This window comes from Varroa destructor, unplaced genomic scaffold (assembly GCF_002443255.2).
Source record: "Varroa destructor unplaced genomic scaffold, Vdes_3.0 BEIS01000007.1, whole genome shotgun sequence".
Taxonomy (NCBI): Eukaryota; Metazoa; Arthropoda; class Arachnida; order Mesostigmata; family Varroidae; genus Varroa; species Varroa destructor.
Genome location: NW_019211460.1, coordinates 70,824 through 91,813, shown reverse-complemented (window position 1 = coordinate 91,813; position 20,990 = coordinate 70,824). Strand labels below are relative to the sequence as shown.

Below are 20,990 nucleotides of genomic sequence, written 5' to 3'. Positions count from 1 at the left end.
GCCTAACCGAGACAAAGGCGATGACGTTTAGAAATAGAGCCAGGACAGCGGTCGCCGACGCCTTGTACCCCGCCGCTTACATACCGCCATCTCTTGCTTAGGTAAGCCGGTTTCCGTGTTTGAGCTTGCTGTTCTTCATAGACGGCCAAAGTTTCATCGCGCACGTGACCAAAAGATGCAGGAAGGCAGTGTAGGCCGCATAGGTGATCAAGTCGCTTCATAGCATGCCCCTATCAACCGCTGTTCGATCTCACAGTAACTGCCGTCGCAACGTACAGGATACGCGTCATTTGGGAAGTGGAGAATCTCGAACAGCTGAGTCGCATCAAAACGTCCGAAGTCGCATTGCTTTTCATTGTCGCTTCGAGCTTCTAATAACGGAAATTCTTAGGACAAACCTTAGGGACAAATCCTGGAGATTGGTGAGTATTCCTTTGCTGCAGGTGCGATGAGGAACAGCGAATGAAAAGGACTTAACGGACGTGTTGTAATTCGCCTTGAATTTCACCACCGGAACCGTCGGACACCAAATACATTTTCGATACATGTAGGGACTAGAGACGCAGGGGACATTATGACAGATATCATGTCGCTCGTTGCCATCTTACACCATCTCAGACTAGTTTTATAGACTGAACAAGCCCTGTATAATCCATCTGATGCAAAGAGTTTTCAATGGTTAAAAATGAGTCTTAAAAAAAAATTAATATTGGGATAAATTTACGAATAAAAAGCGAAAAAGTAAAATTTGACTGCAAATATAGCATCTAGTTCGGTATATGCGAATCGATACCGTCTTGTACCTATAAACTTGTTAATAAATTATAATAATAATAATAATAAAATATAATAAGTTATTATAATAGGTGTTAATAAAAAAAGTAAATTATTTGCTATTTGGGTCTCAAGGCGCTATTCGAAGTGCTATTTATCTGCTAAACGAAACAAAGGCTAGAACCAACAATACTGACATCTGAACTACTTCACGTCCGCTGTAGTTCAGTCTGAATATTTTTAATCTGGTTTAAAACCTGCTAGTCCGCTAATTTGAGGCGTTACAAAACCTTAGATATTCGCTTGTTTTAGCTTAGTATCATATAAAACGATAGCGCACTTCTGTTGATACCTGTTATCGTTGATGTTCGTATATGCGAAGAGTTTCTAAGAAAGGCTCACGTACCCACCCCAATTCATTTATATGCTGGTAAATAATAATCATACCTTCGAAAAAATATGGTCTGTGTAATTCGACAGTTATCGTTGATGTTCGTATATGCGAAGAGTTTCTAAGAAAGGCTCACGTACCCACCCCAATTCATTTATATGCTGGTAAATAATAATCATACCTTCGAAAAAATATGGTCTGTGTAATTCGACAGATGTGTAGGTTTTTAAGCGCATGTACGGCCGGTCGAAATTCATTATGGTCGTATTTTGATAGCCCCCAACGACTGACGAGAGTACATCACAGCTCTGTCTACGACCAGCAATAAATGTTCCTAAACTGAAATGAACAGGTATACTCTAGAGGGATCATGCACTCGGCGTCTTCCAGCACTACAAACTGCTAGCCAGCTTGTCCTGGAACAGACAACAACTTGCTGATGTTTATAGGTCGTAGTAAAGGAAAATGTAAATTAAGGTGATTCAATGATTAAAGTGCCTGTTTGCGGAATAAGAATTGTTTATAGGCTAAACATAGTCACTTACCTGCGGCTATAAACGACTATGTTATACATGTGATTAATTTGATTAAATAAAAACGGAATCTGATTTTGCTGTAGCTAAAAGTAACAGATCCACATCTGTTATTGTATCTGGTGGTCTTCTGGTTAGCCGTGAATAGGGTTTCTAAGTAGGATCGTCAAAGAACGGCGCAAGATATTGGACAGCATAGCTAGTATCATTGGTTTGTGATAGCTAGACATTTATCAAACGCTTCTGGATGAAAGTATACACATAGACCGCAAAATGCCATCGAATCGGGCTAGCTGACCTTACTATAGTAGACGATAGGCGACAGAAGACTCGTGCAATCTACCCGACAAATTCTAGCTACCGGTAAGTACGAGTTGCGACACACACGGGATTCGTTGTTTCTTATCGGCCATATATATTGCATTATTTTTGGGCTGGCCACATCACAAAGAGCGATTTTCAGGTGTCATCAATATCACGCTTGCTTCTATAATCGGCCGCTAAACAGAATTGTTTACTAGGCCGACGTAAAGTTCAACCCGCCGACGTTAATAGACTCCAATTAACGTATCGCCGTCTGAGTCCGCGTCGAATTCCTAAGAGTCAAGTGAGCAAGTAATTAACAGTGGAAACCTTATTGATTATGTATTTGGAGGAACGTCTCAAAAATGCTAATACTCACGTGGAAAAGTACGAGGTACTGTCGTTTAATAGATGCTCTCTTCTATATCGAAGCGCACAAGTGTGCGACTCTACGCCGGTTGGCGCCTATGAAGTACAACACGAATAAGGGGGGGGGGGCGAAAAATGAACTGAGGGAGGGGCTTCGGAGACTTAGAGCTTCGCAAAGGTATCAGCAACTGGACCTAGCTCAAATAGAGCGTACAATGGATTCGTCATCGAATCGTCGGTAGACGACCGACCGACAGAGAATACTTCTTCGTACGTTGTACGTTAAGTATCAGCCTCCATTCTAAAAGGGGCAAGACGTCCATATTCTGATCAATAACACTACTGACACAACTTGGTAAACACTGAAGTGAGGTACTCTTTGGACTGCGTTTGGGTGCAACCTCCTCATGTGTAGCACATTGGGCATGAGGTTACGATTACTGGATTGTATTAATTGTGTGTACCTGCAGTTGAGGAATTATGCATTTCTACCGACGAATACTTAATTACGTGGGGTGCTTTTACGCGTCGGGCGTCAGTGCTGCGTTGCAGCGAATGGTCTACTGCTAGCGGTATACTGATAGCCGTTGTCTTAATTGCTTAACTGTTTCTGTTGTGTCGCTATGATTATCATGGCTGTCGTCGCCAATGGATAATAAGAGTGTCATCTTCGTATTTCAATATGTTTTGTTACGTTTGTCTCGAGAGGGATATTTTTTTGGTGTATCATCTTGCCCTTGAAGGATGTGGTCAGCATAACCGTAATTTACTACCTTTATCCGTGTCGATCTTCGTCCGCCGTAAAATCGTCTTGATGCAAAAAGGCCTTCGACGTGACGGCCCTTCTAAAAATTGTCGCTGTTGGTGACAAACATGAGTCAAATGCGCTCGCTTCTGATCGGTAGCAGATCTGGGGACGTTGCTGATGCCTCCGGTAAGAGAAGCACTTCACGAAAACTTTGTATTTCGCTATTGGCAGCTAATCGAATACTCCTCTTCGGTTTTCTAGACATCTATAATAGTTGTTCATGTGTCCATCTTCTCAGTGGCATGTCGTTATTGTGCATCGCGAGAAGTTCCTCTGTTTTCCTATTTTGCCTTCGACCACTTCGTTCCCACGGCGGCAAAATTGCGTCCTAGAAACGGGACGACCGTGGCGGAGCTGGTAAGGCGGTCCTGGGGGCGGTCTGCAAAAACAGCAGAAGTATCGAAGTGATCGAAAAGATGAAAAAATAATTTCAGTCACACTTTGCTCTCCTTGTTTCCTTCGATGAATTTTCACTCTCTTTTTGGGTACCTCGTTTTTACATTCGTTTCAGAATCTTTGCGCTTCCACTCCGAACTCGATGTGGGGACCCGAAGAGTGAATCTGAAGTAGCGAAGATATGACCAGACCGGACAACACCGACTGAACGAGTCAGGCCGTCCGCTTGGTTCGTTCAAGCAGTGTTTTCGTGGTGCATCTAGCCGAATTACAAACTAGTATACTTCTATCATCTAAACAACAACCAGCCATTACTGACAGTGCCCGATAAAGTGTTGGCGATTTGTATCCTGCACAGCTTTGATTTACCCGGTCGATTACAAGACCCGTCGCAGTTTTGATTACCTTGAAGCTATATGAACGAAATGTATACATAAATAGTGCCACACAAATTTCTACCGAAATCGTATTGTGTCGCTGCATTGCGCACATATTATAAACATTTCAGTTTTTTAAGAAGGCTGCTTAGCCGAGGAAAGCCTAGCAATAAATTGTTCATTTGTTTCTCGTTTTTTAAAATTCTATGCGCTGTAAATATTTTACGGTCGTTACATTTACATCAGTATCATTTGTGTGTTTCGGCTGTAGTCGACAGGTTTTCTTCGATAAAAAAAAACTATAGTCTTCATCGTTCGGAATAGAGGACACTATCATACCATAATCTAGCCTTGCTCCTGTTCTCTACTGGAAGCTAGCATTCGTGTACAATAAAGCAACATGGTAGAACATCAAGTAAGCTTTATAATATGTATATATATGTATATATATATATATATATATATATATATATATATATATATATAGAACAGTAATGCGAGCTATTTTTCTAAGAAGTAGTCGTGCCGTTCACGCTCTTGTATATATGACGTTTCTGTTCGGTAAATGACTGTCGTATGGTTTGTGTGGTGTTTTCGTCAGTCCTTTTGCCGAATAGAGGCGTGCATATTGGCAAGCTCTTTGACAAGCTCGAATCGACTGATCATCGTCACTCCAATAGGCGTTTCTATCTGCAGTTGCGGTCGCTCTCGGCGCCAACACGTATAAGGAATAACTACTGCCTTTTTACTACTACCATATGTTTTTCGCGAAGCTGAAGCTTAAGTCAGATTTCCCAGTATCAGTACCGCTACGCTTAAACGTAGTTTCGAATGCCGAGAAACGTTAACAACGATGGCCAACAGATGGTAGAGCCTAATTTAGAGTTAACAGTAGCATTTTTTAGTACTACTTCTAGATTCATATTCCAAAAATTAGGCCATACATGGAAGGGAAAGCGGTCACTTAGCTTTGTTTGTGGTAGTAGCCGCCTCTCTATAAAGTCATATTTTACAGAATCGAGTCTGCGTTTCGTGAGCTGGTCCTTGTTACAAACACCTAGTCACTGATAGAACGACCCGGAAGAAAAACGTCTAGCCATGCAAGGATAAAACTCCCTTACGGAAATGTTTAGTCACTGAGATTTGAGGCGTTGCGGAACTTACGTTGAGTTATGTCAGATCGTAATACGTTACATGTCCGTTTCGTTTTGGTGGATATGAATAAGCCATTTACGAGAGAAGAACATCGTAGTTAAGAGCAAGAGTCCATTGACATATCTATATATTGGGATACACCAGAAGATACGGAAGAAGATGGATAAAAGGCAAACAGCCTAAAAGTCATTCTAAGAAGATCACGTTCTACCAAACACTGTAGATGTATGAGCGTGAGTTGAAAATTTGAAAATACCGCCAGTGTTTGGAACCGTATAGCAAATAAACTCTACCGCCAAGAAAAGGAAGAAAAGGACGGCAGCGACGCTCACCGCTGTCGTATAGCGGTCCTCGATTACAATATGTAAGGAGGGAACTAATGATAGCAAACAGTAGCCACAAACTGAGATTGGCAAATCCGCTATTCGGTCCTGTTATACTATACATGTGTGTACATCGTACTGTGCAATCTCGCGATGATCTCACATTTACTTTTTGTTATCTGGGCGGCGAAATTAGCCGCAGTGCAGTAATACCATTTAGCACCTAACCAGACGCCCACACCCCCAATCAGCCGTCGATATGTCCATCCGTTTGAGCGGCGTGCGCTTGCATGATTGACACGACCGGCTTTACTTTTCAACGCCTGATGCAGTTGCTACCACCATCACGGACACTGGCAGTGTAGTTGCCGCGCTATAGCAACAGTCGGCGACGGTGTCGTTGACCCACCGCTGCTGCTGACGATGATGCTGGGATGCCGATGCCGGTGGAACGGCGGAGCAAGTCGGAGACAGTCGTGGCCCCACTCGATAGCAGCAACAGCGATGTCAGCTCAGCGCGAGTCGACATCTATGGACCAGTGGTGCCGCTGCCGCTGCCGATCGCAGTAGTAGCAGTAGTGGTAGTATCAGTCGAAGTAGCTGGTCTGACCTGAGCGTCGAGCGGCAGCAGCAGCGATGGTGTTGAACAGACTGAATTGGACGGATTGACTGACTGACTGACTGACTGACTGTTCGCTCTACACATCCCTCCAGCCCTGACCACCGTCTGGCTCGCACGTCGCGCCGCATGACATCAGCTTGCAGCAGCGGTAACACAAAGCATTGAAGAACAGGCTCCGTCCGACTGAGGGTCGCACTGCCATTCCGTCAACTATCCGACTGTTGGACTATCTACGCTCCAGCTTAAAGTTGCTGCGATACAAGCACGCACATACGAGTGAAGTGGCCCATATAAACACGTAGGCTGGCATAGATACAGCAGGAACAGCTACCAGTACAACCATCATCAGCGGCAACTGCGGGACCGATAAACACACGAGCACGCACACAAATACACTGCCAAATACAGCATAGCCAATTCACAAACACACAGAGTCGCTAATATCTATGTATGGCGGTAGGCAGCGGTCAAGGGATCGTTCTAATAACACAGCGGAATCACCTAACAATAATAACAAAGACAGCAGGAAAAGGACAACAACAGAACAATAACAGGCATCAGACAACCGCAGACCGAGTGAAGAACTCGTATTACAGCAGTCAATGACAGTCACAGACGCGTTCATCCTTGCACGGTTAAAACAAATGCTCAATCATGATCTATTCAGTTCTACATGGGGGAACATGTATTACATAATACGATCATTATTGGACAACAATCTAAGTCAACGTGTTAAGTCTTGCTATCTACTATCCGTGCGACGAGTGGGACGACCTCCTACACGTAACTGTAAAGCGGTAGATAAACAATTATACCACCAACAGAAGAAATATTGCAACTGTCCAGAATGTCAAAAAATAGCCGTTACGTCAAACGATCTGATTCAGGTGAACACGACATCGGATCTTGCTGTTCGGGTTTAATGCAATAAACAAATTAAATTATATAATTTTTACACTAAGTGATGCTGGCTTCGGTCTTCTAGCTTCATTTGAAATAGAGCTGCTATATGCGTTACATATCCACACAAAACGCACGCTATAGAGTCGTATAAAGATCAAATTTTCACAACAACAAATAAGCAACATTTTTACGAGAAAATCTGATTTGTCTATATAAAACAGGCAGTATCCATTCAACAAACACTATTGTTGCTTTTTATTCGTTAAGAATCATTTATCAAGTTGCCGTGACTTCACTAACTGGACATTTTCCCTATATATATATATATATATATATATATATATATATATATATACAGAAAATATTTCTCGGAATTCCAACTCGTGTGCGATAATAATTGTCGAAATTCACAAAAATGTACAGAATTAAACCTTAATTTAATTGAAAAACTAAGTTCGCTCTAAGCGTGTGCCAAACGTCGTGTAAAAGCAGCGTCTTGATACATTCCATCAATTTTGCCAATTCCAAAGCAAAAATTGATTCTATGCTTCTCCATCAAGCAGTTGATGGCGAAGTGCCATAAAATTAAGCCATAGCCGAACATAGTCAAAACATCCATCAAACTGATGTATTGCAGCAGATAAATAATAATAATAATAATAATTATAACGAGTAACAGCGACTTCCACAAAAAGTTATGTTAGTGTTTAAATAAGAAGAAAACCATGACAGCGAGGTAATGCCTCCGTTACTCTACGTACATGCCAAATATATATATATATATAAGAAAGAAAATTCAATAAGTGAATGATCTAATGAAGGGTATTAGAAATAATCTGTGATGATCTCTCAACGAATCGTCAAGGTTAACGTCCTTATATATTGAAGTAAATATATGCCATCGATAGATGAAGGTCAATTATTAAAATCAAGTGTCCGCGTCGTCCCCGATTATGCAAGCTTGTTATTAGCGGACGGATATATCACCAATAGTTTTAGATGCCAAACTGAATTAGCTCACGAATTGTCTTCAAATGACTTCAAAACGCCTTAGATAATAATAATAATAACACTTCTTTATTACGCGCAGACTGCACTTCAATAAAAATGTCTCAAGGTAGACTCCAAACATTATAACAAATAAGCTAAAATCGTAAGCTAAAAACTAGAGGTACATATATATATATATATATATATGCGTTCAACGCCAGCCTCTGTTATCTTAGGCTTTTATTTTATGTCATTAATATATATATATATATATATATATTATTATCGCATCGTTGTAGTGTTAGGTTGTTTTTGTTTCATCCGCTGCCTTGATGAGGCATGAACATTCCCTTCGCTTCTTATAAATAGCCTTTGAACCGTTACAGGACTAAACGGAGCAGACATCGATCGTTTTCCTCGACTGTGGAACAGTCTGAAAGTAAAAATATCGTCCTATAGAAACATTTCCGCCGATATGAGTCCAACGTCAACAGCTGCTTGGAAACTTCAGAGTTCAAGCCTCAAGTCAGTAGTAAACGATCCAATGACGACGTAAAGCTGTTAGACAAAGCGGTACCAGAGCTCTACACAGAAGCTACACAGTGGTAAGACAGAGAGAGAGGGAGAGAGAGAGCGAGCGAGAGAAAAAACAGGCCATGTGTCGTATTACAAAGGTCTGTTTGGCTATAACCACCTTCGCGTCGTTGAGCATCATGACTGTAGCCAGAAACGGTAGCAAAAAAAAGCCAAATCGAAGAGTAATGACTGTTGCCGCATTAAAGAAAATCAGAGAATCCAAAAAGAAAAAATATGTGCTTTACTGTGGCTGCGTGAGCGTCAGAAAGCATTGGAAAAGGAGGAAGCCCGTTTTCTCATCCTTAGCGAGTTTTTCGCTTTCGAGGGGGATGGGAACGTTGGGAAATAACATCGCGAGCAAAACAGAGGCGAAGAAGATGAAGGAACGAACGTTCATGGGCAAGAGGGGCAGCAAGGGATCGCATGGGGCTTGGAAAGGAGCTGGAAGGCGTGGGTAAATCGTTCCAATCTGCGAAATTGGCGGAATTGAAATTCTCATCGTCCCCCGAGCTGCCTACTGCTCGCGCCCATTGATCCGACGCTCAGACTATATACGACAGCGGGAAGCCTCATAAGCTCTTTGCCTTTTCCGTCGTTCGTTCGCTCACTCGCAACGAGCGCCTATCCGTCGTCTTCCCATGGGCTTGTCTTTTTCTCCTTTTCCTCGATCGAGGCTTTCTTCTGCCGAGATCGCTGCTGGATTCTTCTTGGTTTCGTCCATTTCAGGCGGACAAGTTGGGAGAGACAGACGGCGGTGGCGGCCAGTCGAACAGTTGGAGATGGCGGTACGGTTGAATCGTGTGCTCACTTGCCCCACGAAGCTGTACACGGCACCGGCTACACGAAAACGCTACCAGAGAATCGGGGTGTGCAAGCAATGGCAGAGGAGCCAGCCGAGAAACAGACGCGAAGCGAGGCGGCCAGGCTGGGGGCCGGCCTAACCCAGGGATGCCAGCACTACGGAGGGATCGCTAGAGAGAAATGAGGAGATAGGGATCGGTGACGACGACGGGGGAAGGGGATCTGAGTAGAACAGCAGCAACTTTTGGGAGCCGTCTGAGAGCAGCAGCAACGACGAGAGCCAGAAGGAAACGACCGGGGCGTTAGGCTCTTCAATGTTCGTCGGTCGTCGGAGCGGCTGACGAACGGGATTCACCCACTCGCTCACCAGTTAGCCAGCCACCCAGCCAGCCAGTCAGCTAGGCGGCACGCCATGCAGGGTCCGATAGAAAACGGACACTGCTGTAGAAAGCCAAGTGGCTGGTAGATGCTGCTTTTGTGACAGGAAAAGCGGCGCTTCGAAAGGTGGCGCCACAATCGGCTGCTGGCGCGCTTAAGACATATTACGAGCGAACAGCGCCCCCTAGCGGGGACAATATCGTGCAGAGCTTTAGCTCCGGAACGGACTTATACGGTCGCAGACATGGTGATGCTGACCTTTTAGACGAGTAGTACGTAAGTGTAAAGTGAATGGTCGCAGGCTATCTGCTGCTGTCGCCGCCGCCGCCGCCGCCGCTACTGCTGCCGGCGGTGGCGCGAGTGGATACTATCTCTGGACAGTGGCGGCGCTCGTGGTCGTAGTAGGAGTAGCCAGTGTATGAATCGTTGCCTGCCTGTGAGTTTCTTGCTGCTTAAGCGAAAGGCAGAACGGGGTGACAACTCTAACGGAGCGTGGGTGGTTGATTGTCTGACGGCCTGGATGTGATATAGGTACGATAAGTATGGGGGACAAACGTGGTAGGCACAACGCCATGCGGCGCTGATGAGATATTGATTCTGATGAGCGGAGTCGGAGCGGTTGTGTGGGCAGCTTGAGACTTCTTGACGGAATTCTGTGTGTTGACGGTTACCACTACCAACGTTAGCACCCTCCATCGTGGATACTCCTTCTTAACGTTTAGCCGCTACCATCGCGGCTCGTTCCTGGCCTCATGCAGGTTCTCGTTATAGTAACTACTTCTCGTTCTGCTGTTCACCCCGAGACGGGAGAACAACGGTCGAATGAACTTTGTGCGCGAAGATGGGTGGAAATATCCGTACGGCCACCGTAGCAGCGTCCTTCTGCAATGCTCCTACATCAATGGCCGATAATTTTTACTCGACAGGGTAGTTTTTGAGTGATGCATAAACATCAGACGTGTAAACGAACTAAATCGGGAGGGTCAGGCCTTATTTATTTTGAGTGTTAATGCGTAGTAAAGTCGCGATTCTGATCTAAACCCGATTGTCTCAAGCCCCCATGCAAAGCGGTCGAACTAAAGCTGTTATGCTGATGGCATACTGTACATCGCTAATGGCTATCTCGCTGCTGGGTTTTTTTTTGGTTCATGTTTGCCACAATCTAAGTTTTGAATAAAAGAAAAACATGAATAGAGCTATAAGACTCGAAACAGTTCTGACGAAGACTATTGGCAGGGCCAACTATATGCTCAGCAAAGCAAAAATCGAAAATAATCTTGTGTGTGTGTGTGCCCCCCTTCTTAGAGATTTTACATTTTTTAAATGACAGATTTTATTTATCGATTAATTTACGCTCGACCATGGCTATAGGCTGCTAAAACGAGTCCAACCAGAAAATAACAACTAATCTTTTACATTAATCTATTCGCACACAGATGGATATATATTAACATTGTATATCTAAACATGTTCGATAGCTCTTACATGCATCCACCATAGTATATCCCCTGTCCGTATCAATTGTACCACAAATACGAAAGTCTCTGAGCAAAGCGATCAGTGGGTACATGTCGGCCGTTACGTTTTTGCCCCGTTGCCAAATGCCGCCATGTTTTCGTAATGGTAAAAACATTGTGACCAGGATATCGCTATTTAAACCAAACTTTGGTTATTTTTTTTTATTCAAAGACGATTCAACTGCTACACGCGCTAAGGTTTTTTGAGTAAACACTACTGCCAAAGGTAATAAAATATTAAAGATAAATAGATTATGGATCTATAAATATCTTGCTTGATTTCTTTTAGGTTGCATTCTGTTATTTGGGTGCACGTGTTAGTTTTTAGGAAGGACGCGTACCAGCCTATAGTGAATGTAAGGTGTGACAATATTTCAAATGATAACAAATAATATTGGGATACTCGCCACATAGATTTGAGTGAAGAATATTAACTTCAGAATCGCCTCCGAGATTCCTGGCCACATCGAAGTAAGCCGTAGAGTGAAACACCCACCAAGAAGTGCAATTGTAAACTTGTAACATCCTGATTGGTTTTCGGAAGTTCACTCAGCATAGACTCGCTAGAGAGCCACTTATTGTCGAGTGACAATACTAATGAAGGCACTAGCAGCCGATTGCCGGGTCCCCGAGAACTCATTTATAGAGGATTCCGTGCAATCCAAAAACGATGATCCATAATGTTCAATTGCGATCTAACAGAAAAGTATTGCAATAAAATACTAGTCGCCATCTGTTTCCTACGCTTCTGTGACAGACATTTAGAACTTGACATTAGCGTGTACTAACATAATTCATTTAGCGTTTGTTACATGCAAAATCAACGTGTGACAGCTGCTTTTCACTGATATGTTTGTAACGCAGTATACTATTACGTAAGTTATCTCTACAAACCTATGTAGTTACGTCATGGGGCGCCTACGCTCCAGAGGCAATAAGTTTCCAAATCCTTGACAAACCACCGCCTGCTAGCTTTCTCTTTCGGCGGCCATCTCCTTTATCCTCCCTCAACGACTCCCGTGAGAGAGACGACGCTTTTCCGAAGAAATGGAAATCCACTGTGGACAACTAGATGGATAGCTAGGCATTATTATTCGAGGTTCCTGTTTCTTTTTTCCCTTCAACTTCTTCACCTCCTCCATCGTTTTCCACTTCTCGGCCGCTTCCTCGGAGTCAGATCAAACTTTTGAATCTTGCCCGTCGTTACCGCTGCTGCTGCTGCTGCTGCTGCTATTATTTGCGCATCATCGCGTCCATCGAAATCTACGCCAGTGCTGTGACGCGTGTGGTTCGCGCTACAGACACTGACCAAATCATTGACCCGCAGTCTTTCTCCGTTTTAACTTCGTCGCCTTTGACTACGCTGCAGATTCGATGGCAGCGGTAAAATTCAAAAACGCAATTTTGCGCAAATATGGCGCTAACGTGTGTGCACACTCTTGACTTTTTTTTTTTCTGTGTTACTGTTGTCTGATTGTATATGTATGTACGAGCGTATGTAGCTGCTTGTCTGCGGGTATGGGCGACTTTTCGCGATTAGAATTAGCTGATGTTATGCTCGACCGCATCGTATCCCGAGATGGTTTTCTGTGACAGTCGTCGGCATCAAAGCATCGCAATTGTCCCGTAGTAGCGATACGGTGGACACAGCCGCATTGTGGCAGCGACGCCGATGGTGATTGCAGCAAAATGTACGGCGTGTCTGAGCAGCGTCTCTCTCTCTCTCTCTCTCTCTCTCTCTCTCTCTTCTTTCGTAGCTTTGAACCCGCTCTACCTTTTTTGTTGACCTGCCTCTTCTGTATCGTTTGCAGTAGCAATAACAGCTGCAGCAGCAGCTTTCGTCTGCGTCCCACCAGCCAACCGCTTCGGCCTTTCCGCTAAATTTTTATGCTCCCGCGCGTCCTTTTTTTACCGTATGATTACATTCTATTTTTGTAACTGATTTTACACGTACGTCCAGTTGTCGTAATCACTTTGCTTCACTGTCGATACTGATGCGGCTAGCGTTTGTTGTACAATTCTTCTTTGACAGGTTTCCTTTACCCAATGGTTCTGGCGACTCGACTGCCCTCTTACGCGCGAATAAAAAAGCGGTTAGTGTCATCATCGTACACTATGGTATATCTAGATATTAAAGATATTATACTGGGAACACATCGCTCTGTCGAAAACGTACGGACGAAGCCTTCCCGATCTACAGCCAAAGCTCAAATGATTTTTATTCAAAACAGAATTTTTGTACTCTGTGAGAGAGATGCGAAATCTGAATATACTTAAGATATACTATAAATTGGTTAGAAAAAAAAAAGCGCTTGAATATTTACAATCAAAAAATGGGACACACCCACCTGTAGAATAATCCTTGTGCATTATACAGACCTTCTCCCGAAAAATTAAGCGTTTTAAAATGCTCCCGCTTAATTTATAATCAAGCTGGCGGAAATCAAGTATTGCACTTCTAGCTTTTACTGTTGAAATTTGAATTGAATTTTATTAATAGTTTTGAATTAATCTCCTCTCGATCCAAAACTGCCTCCTTTCTTTCCAAAGTGTTTTCTATAAGCGTCGGTTTTTACAACGACTTCACCGGCGAGGCAGACGTCGCAGCTGACCAGAGATTGATTATTTAGATAACATTGACTTTGCAGGCGATCATCAGGTCATCGCTTAAAGTGGCTTTTATCTCGGACGCATTGGCCAGAACGGCACTGATCACTGATAATAACAATCAGTCGAGTTAGATAATACTAGGCTATATTCAAAATGCTTTACCGAATGCTCAGCAGGTGCACGTACACCCGTTCGCATGACGATGTAGTAGTAACGTGTTTAGAGGACGGTGATATGGTTCAGGTTTTAACCCGGGTCTAGGCACACTTTGCCCCATGCTTGTAGCTAAGCGTGTGAAACAACGCCTGACTAAAACTCTCAACTGTTTGATGATATAGATCGATGTATTAATTAATCATTTGTCGCAGTTTTGTTTTATGTAATGAAATATTGATATACGGATAAAAATGTCATATCGAAAAAATGACCCTAAGTAAGTAAGGGTTATATTGAGCACGCTTCTTTTTTCTCTGAATATGTTACAACAAAGGGACGGACCGTTTCCAAGCATAATAAATTCATAAATTGTGTTAGAAAGTGAATGAAAACAATTTAATGCTTCAGCAACCATGTATAGAGCGATTAGCAATTAAAACGGGACAGGGATAGGTTCGTAGCCATTTGATAATTTCTATAGATCGCAAGCAATTAGACCCAGCTATCCAGCCGGGCGCTTCACTTGGCAGCAAATAAAGCGACGAGCAGATATAATAACCGAACAAACTTACGTTGGCTATCATTTCTGCAGCCGTCAACATCGGAGGAAACAAGAAACGGTCTCTTAATCATAACATATTTTCTTCGCTTAGGGTGTTCTAAAGCAGATCGTTACGCAGTAGGTCTCCGTATGGCGTTTCGCGCGGTACGATAAGCTCACGGCAAAATTTCACACGTCCGTGTGCCAACGTGAAGATGCGTTTGTATCTGTGTGTGTTGACAAGCCTCGGGAGAAAAACGAGGAGCGTAGCGGGAAAATTTTCCGCCCTTAGCGAATCCACCTCGTGTTAGCGTTTCGCATTCAGACAGGAGGCGAGGAGGAATCTGTGGGGTCGTCGGCCGAGCAGCAAAATCGACCTCGTCGTTTTCTGATATCCTCAACTTCCTGTATCTCGCAGTCACCATCTGTATTCACAAGCAGTCTCCTGGCAGTCAACCCCCCTGCTCTATGAGCCCTTCGTTCTATAAGACCGACGATGATGACGACGACGCTGCCGCTATCGCCTCCGCCCCCGTCATCGTCGTCGCCGTTGCGAGTTTCGGAACTCATACCAGCCTCTCAGCAAGGAAGTCATATACGTTCAGAGCATTTCAGCACAATGCAGAGTTTAACAGGTCGACGAGGCTGTTCGGATCCCCGCGTCAACCATCACCACTATCCACCGCTGCGCTGTGCAGCCTTCGCTGTTTGCTCGTCGCTTCGTTGGTCGCATGCCGAGAATTGTAAAACCTTTATCCAGGAGGCGGTGCAGCAAAAGACGTAGGCGAAAAAGAAGAAGAAGAAGACGGCGGCGGCGGTGGCGGCGGTGGCGACGACGACGAGGGGATCTAGGTTCCTTCTTTACTCCGTTACGGTCGTTCAGCTCACATGATGGGTCCAGGCTAAACGAGAGTCAGCCGAAGAAGACGGCCGCAGGCAATCGAGGGTGAGCAGACACAGCGCTAGGCAGGCAGGCAGGCAGGCAGGCAAGAGGCCTGACTGTCAAACAGACAGACAGAAAAACAGGCTACGACTACGAACGAGGGTCAGGCTTTTCTGTGAACAAAGACGGCAGCAGCAAACAAGTCAACTACTCAGAGAGTCAAAGGTTAGGCCGCTAACAAAGACTTGATAGCGTGGCAGCGACAGACGCCACGTTTAGCAGAGGTCAGGCCAGAATCAGTGGTGGAATTGAACGAACACTTATTTCTACCTGGTCTGTGTGACATACTGTAACAAATAAAATAATGCTTTGCTAATCTTAATGCTAGTTGTTCTTCTCGATAAAAATGCGCATGTATGTAACTTTAACCTTAAGATTCTTCTCGTTAACATGCTTACGCATCGTAAATGCACATTTATGTGGTACTAGATAAACCCAAGATTTGCATATAATTCAGTCAAAGAACGTCTCAGAATCCGTAGCTCCGGGACGACACGAATCGCTAACATAAGCTAACTGGTAAAACGTAATAAGGTTATGTACAACCTGTAATCATCAGTTGCTCGTGTCGGATCTCGCACGACAAAAGGAGATAAGGTCTTAAACACGCCGACTTGTCAACAAAGTGAGGGTCACAAATAGAATCGACTGGGGCAGTGGCTTCGTTGACGGTTACTAAACGGCATAATACTTACTATTGCAAATTATTAAAGAAGATTATTGGCTATGCGCAGAGAAGATTAGGCGTCCTTAGATAAGGACTGCTTGAGGGAGCTGCAGAGCCAATGACGATTATTTGATCTCTTTTCTCTTTAAAATACCAAGTGTCTAGGCGGGCTGCGTCTAGTCTACAGGATCGTCTCATCGAACAAATCGTTTCCTGACTTCTCACAGGATTTGTAATTGAAGCTTTATGTTTAGTTTGCATTCAGTAGCCTGGAAAGGTTCTACGTTAGACTTGCGATGCTCGAGGAAATACTGAAACTATTGTTACGCTAGGGGTCACAAGGCGCTTCGTCAAACCCGACGTTCTGCTGTCCCACTAACTTGAAAAGATGAACGGCTAGAAATTATGTAAAAGACTTCGCTGGCACACAGTGGTTAGTTAGAGTGGCTTGTTTTATGGTCGGTTCTTGTATTTTTACGACGACGGCCGAACGGCCATGAGGTTACGTTCATCCGATGGCCAACTAGAAGCGAAGAGCTTTGAGCTTTACGGGTAAACTGTGATGGATGTCACGAGGCAGCGCGATACGAGGTGAACAGCAAAAGCAGACAGGAAGAGAAGGAGCGATAGGAAAAAAATGACGCTGGCAATGGTCTTATTCCGCGAGTGGCGAGTGCTTGTCGCCCAGCTGCACACCAGCAATACTGTCACCGAGCTGGGTCGGCTGGCGACCCGTCGCTCGATGGATCTCTTGTCATCTAACAGCAGCATCAACACACGTAAGCATAGAGTGGCATAGGGCAAAGAGCGGCCAACGAAAGGGTGCCCGGAGATGATCAGGTTACGCGCTCGTTCAAAGCGTTGGCCGCACACAAACGCCGGTTCTCAATGCTCGCGGCGCAGTTACGTTCGTAGTAGTAAAGCTGCTGCTGCAGCTACTACGACTACAACCAGCACCGTTGACGTAATAGCAATAGCAGCGATCGCCGCGGAAGTTCTTGATACGTGCGGACGGACAAACAGAGAGAGAAGGAGGGGGCTGGTTAGGGATATCAGGAGATGTGGGTGGCTGATTTAAGCGGAGGCCAAGCCACTTGCGGAATTGCCACCGACGACGGAATAACAACGATACGACCATAAAAATAAAATGCTTCTTAGCGGGCTACAATGCGTTTACCCAATAAAACTAGTGTTCGCCGTTGTTTAGACGAAAACGGTCAAAGAATACAACATTAATTGTAACTGATATGTAGAGCGAAACATACGGAAAGGTGTTGATAGTTTTCCTAGCTCGATAGCTTTAAAGTAACGAATCACTCTCTGCCCGTATCGAAGCTGCGATATGACAATAGGGGGTTTGCGGAAATCGTTAAGAGTGACTTCAGTCAGAGTTAAGATAGGGAAAAGTTGGGAAAAATCTCTACTTTATTACGGTAAAGGCATTAATGCCTTCCAGGTTCGTGACAAATATATGCGGTTGATTTACAGTCAAATTATAACAAAAAAAAAAAAGAAGAAAAAAAAACAGTCTAAATATAGTTCTATCGCTTTCTTTCTAAAAATGTGAAATTTGCTCAGTTTTTTAGTAAACCGATTATGAAAACGAATTCGAATAGATCATTGCGGAAATTTGGTAGGCTGACACGGGAGGGGCCACCATCGAAAAGTGAAGTTTAAACAAATGAAAGAGATTGACGTTTGCCTGCCCAACAAAACCGACAGGAACGAATTTACTCGATCGTAAAAATCAAGCTATTTCTATGACGGGTGATAGCGGGTGGTTAAGAGTAGATTGCGATACGGCAGAAATATGACGGAAGAAGATGCCTCACATTCTATGGTGAAGCTAGGACTGACGCTAAAGAAGATGGTGCTATTTGTTCGCTGGAATTGGAAAAGGGTCTTGCATTATGAGCTGCTGTTGCCGCGGTCCGGAGGGACAATTGATTCGGATCTTTACTGTCAACAACTAAGAAGACTACTACGAGAAGCCATTGAAAGAATTCACCGGAATCAGCGAACAGAAAAGGCCTTGTCTGCTACCAATACGACGCTAGGCCACATACATCTTTGACTGTCGGGCAAAAATTAAGAGAACTTAGATGGAAAATTGTATTGCGTTCGCCGTATAGCGCAGAGTTTCCACCATCAGACGACCATCCGCTGCGATCTTTGCAAAGCCCTTTAATGGTGTTTATTTGGTTTTAACAGAGAGATACAAAGATCACTTGTGCCAATTTTTTACAAAAAACCGCGTGACAGAATTACAGCTGGGAGAAGGCCATGGATAAAAATGGCGCATATTCAGTGTAGTATGCTTCTTCGACCATTAAACATCTTATGACCGCCCTCTACTTTACGTTTATGTAACTAACATACCCCATATACATGGTTAGGTATACCCCTAACATAAGGTTTAGTCTGAAATTTAAATATGAAACGATAAATGAATAACTTAAGGGGCTCTAGGTATTCCTAGGATGACTGTTCGGTTGAGTGACATGAACGTAAGCAAAAAACGTTCTGCTTCTCTTTGAACCCCGTCGGTTCGTGTGTGCGTCTCGATTCCAATAATGCTCCGTTGCAGTTTTTAGATCTACGCATATCTATCATTTCGCTATCGTTGTTTAAAGTAGTAGTTTCTAGCATTTATATGAATATATCAATAGCATATGTTCAATAAATCGTGTCTGATAGATTGACTGACTCTTGGGTATCTGCATCTGTTCTTCGACGTCGGAAGAACATCGTCGTCGGCGGCGGCGGCGGCAGCGGTAGCGGTGGCGGCAGTGGCAGCACTCCCACCAGTTTCATCATTATCACTCACCGATTGGTTGATGGGGTATGCCTGAGCACGCGGGGTTGCGCCGAACGGCAATGTTTATTGCTGCTTCTGCTGCTGAAGTCAATGGCGCAGCTTCAATCGCTAGTTTGGTTCGAGGCGCGATTTCCGTCCGTCTTGCCTCGTGCCATTCGCAGTCGTCTAATACGGAGACAGACCGACGGACCGAACCAGACCGCTCGATACACGACGCGCAAACACAGACACACGGCCACACTCCGACAGGCGGACTGGGTTGCAGATCAGATCGAACCAAACTCTAATCGTTCGGTCGATGCTCCGCGTGTCTGTCGATGGTATTTTCAGCCACAACGCTGTTGATTGCAACGATGACGGCGGAGCGTTGCTGACCATGCTTATCGTAGAAGCAGCGACAATCAGCGTTGCCGATTGGGGGCTTCTGGCGTCCGTGGCTTGATGGTAGCAACGAATCGAAATTGGAATATAAATGACGCTGAACGAGCTGCGAATGAGGTCAAAGAGGTTCGATATTATTAACGAAACGTGCTCGCTTATTTGAAAGATGACTCAGGCAGTTATAGTAGTGAAAGCGAAGGCACAGCGGCAGACTAATTGTCAGACTGCTTCGAAGAAGGCGTCACGGGAGAAAGGGAGTGTTGCTTCTATTGTGTCATGTCTTCCAACGATTTGTAACCATAGCTATACTAATTCGATTACAAAATTGAATTGACTGAGATAGGCTGTAGCAACGACCTGCGTCGTATTGCTGAAACAACAGCGTAGGTTTGTCGACCTGTACGTCCTACTGCTTTTAATCCTTCGAATGTTGTTTAGGCAACTTAAGCTAGGTCATTGCGCTAGACGCGTCGCATAAAAATACGGACTCAGACAGCGTTCGGTTTCTGCAACACTGCAGGCACAAAAAAGCACACCCGTATTCTATGTTTATGATGTTGTTGTTGTTGTTGTCGTCGTGTACATACATTTACTGACTTTGTGGTCTGGCCAATCCACGGTGGGTACCAATGACGTGGTCAACTGTAGTTCATTTGCAGCAGCTGTCTGTAATAAGCGCCGGTAACATTCGAAATATGGAGCCTTTGTCGGTATCTCGCTTTTCTCTGAAATTAATCAGCAAAAAAGCGTCGCAACGTCACGGGAGAACGCTCAACTGGGCCAGCCAAAGTGTGCCAGCCAGCACCAATAGTTTGTCGACGAAGTTGCTGTGAGCCATTTTAGCGGTCAACTATAAGAGCGACGAGATTTTTATATGTAGAGATATCGTTGAGCAGTAACAGCTTCAAGGATAGGGGTAGATTGGAGATCTTGGGGTGTGAGGATCACTGAGCATGTTTTTAGCGATTTCTAGTCGATCTTTATAACACTCGCGTTATGTTGGTATCGTCTTTACATTAAATCATTAAGCTTTAATTTGGCGAAACTTCATTTAAAACTCTCTATATAGAAGGCTAAATCTATAATATACTAAGAAAAGAGCCTCTAAGTCTATGCGAAGAAAACATTTATATGCTACATGCAAGTTTATTATTGATTCCGTACTTCGAAAGCTTTACTTACCAGGATGTTGTTATCATTGGACAGTATAGTAATCCACTGTTTAAGCTGGGTCACAATCACAACCCAGCTGCTATATATATATATATATATATATATATATATATATATATATACATATATATATGTGTGTGTGTCTGTGTGTATCCCGCATCTGTATTCGTCGTCTGAGTCATTCCATCTGTCTGATGGAATGGCTAACGGCGATACCGGATGTAAAACTTAAAACATAGAGTCATTCTATCAGATGTCCGACACCTTTGCGATGCCGTTCGTGCACTGGCGAGCGAATTACTAGAAGGTGGGCTTTTCGATAGCTCTTGGTGCATCCGTGTAATGAATCAGCTTCCTCAATAGTTACAACAGCCGATCCTCACAACTTTACGGTCTATGTTTATATACGTTCCACCCTCTTCCACAGTTGCATATATATATATAGGCGTAGATATGTATAATAGTTGTATGATTATCCATCGATG

The 20,990-nt window shown here is 44.0% G+C and overlaps 1 protein-coding gene and 1 long non-coding RNA gene across 2 annotated transcripts in view; one reads left to right on the top strand and one right to left on the bottom strand.

Moving 5' to 3' along the window:
* Window positions 1–9,968: 9,968 nt before the first annotated feature.
* LOC147754159 (uncharacterized) lies at window positions 9,969–14,772 on the top strand. Its single transcript, XR_015316420.1, has 3 exons — window positions 9,969–10,230; window positions 13,249–13,309; window positions 14,636–14,772. It is a non-coding gene; the product is annotated as an uncharacterized LOC147754159 (long non-coding RNA).
* The window catches only part of LOC147754158 (uncharacterized), a 50,254-nt gene continuing 42,943 nt past the window's right edge, over window positions 13,680–20,990 (bottom strand). Inside the window, exons 2-4 of the mRNA XM_086974093.1 lie at window positions 19,920–20,057; window positions 18,961–19,438; window positions 13,680–15,579 (exon numbers count right to left, since the gene is read on the bottom strand). Of these exons, the coding sequence (XP_086830219.1) occupies window positions 19,353–19,438; window positions 19,920–20,057 (224 nt within the window). The 3' untranslated portion in view covers window positions 13,680–15,579; window positions 18,961–19,352. The remainder of the gene's footprint in view (window positions 15,580–18,960; window positions 19,439–19,919; window positions 20,058–20,990) is intronic.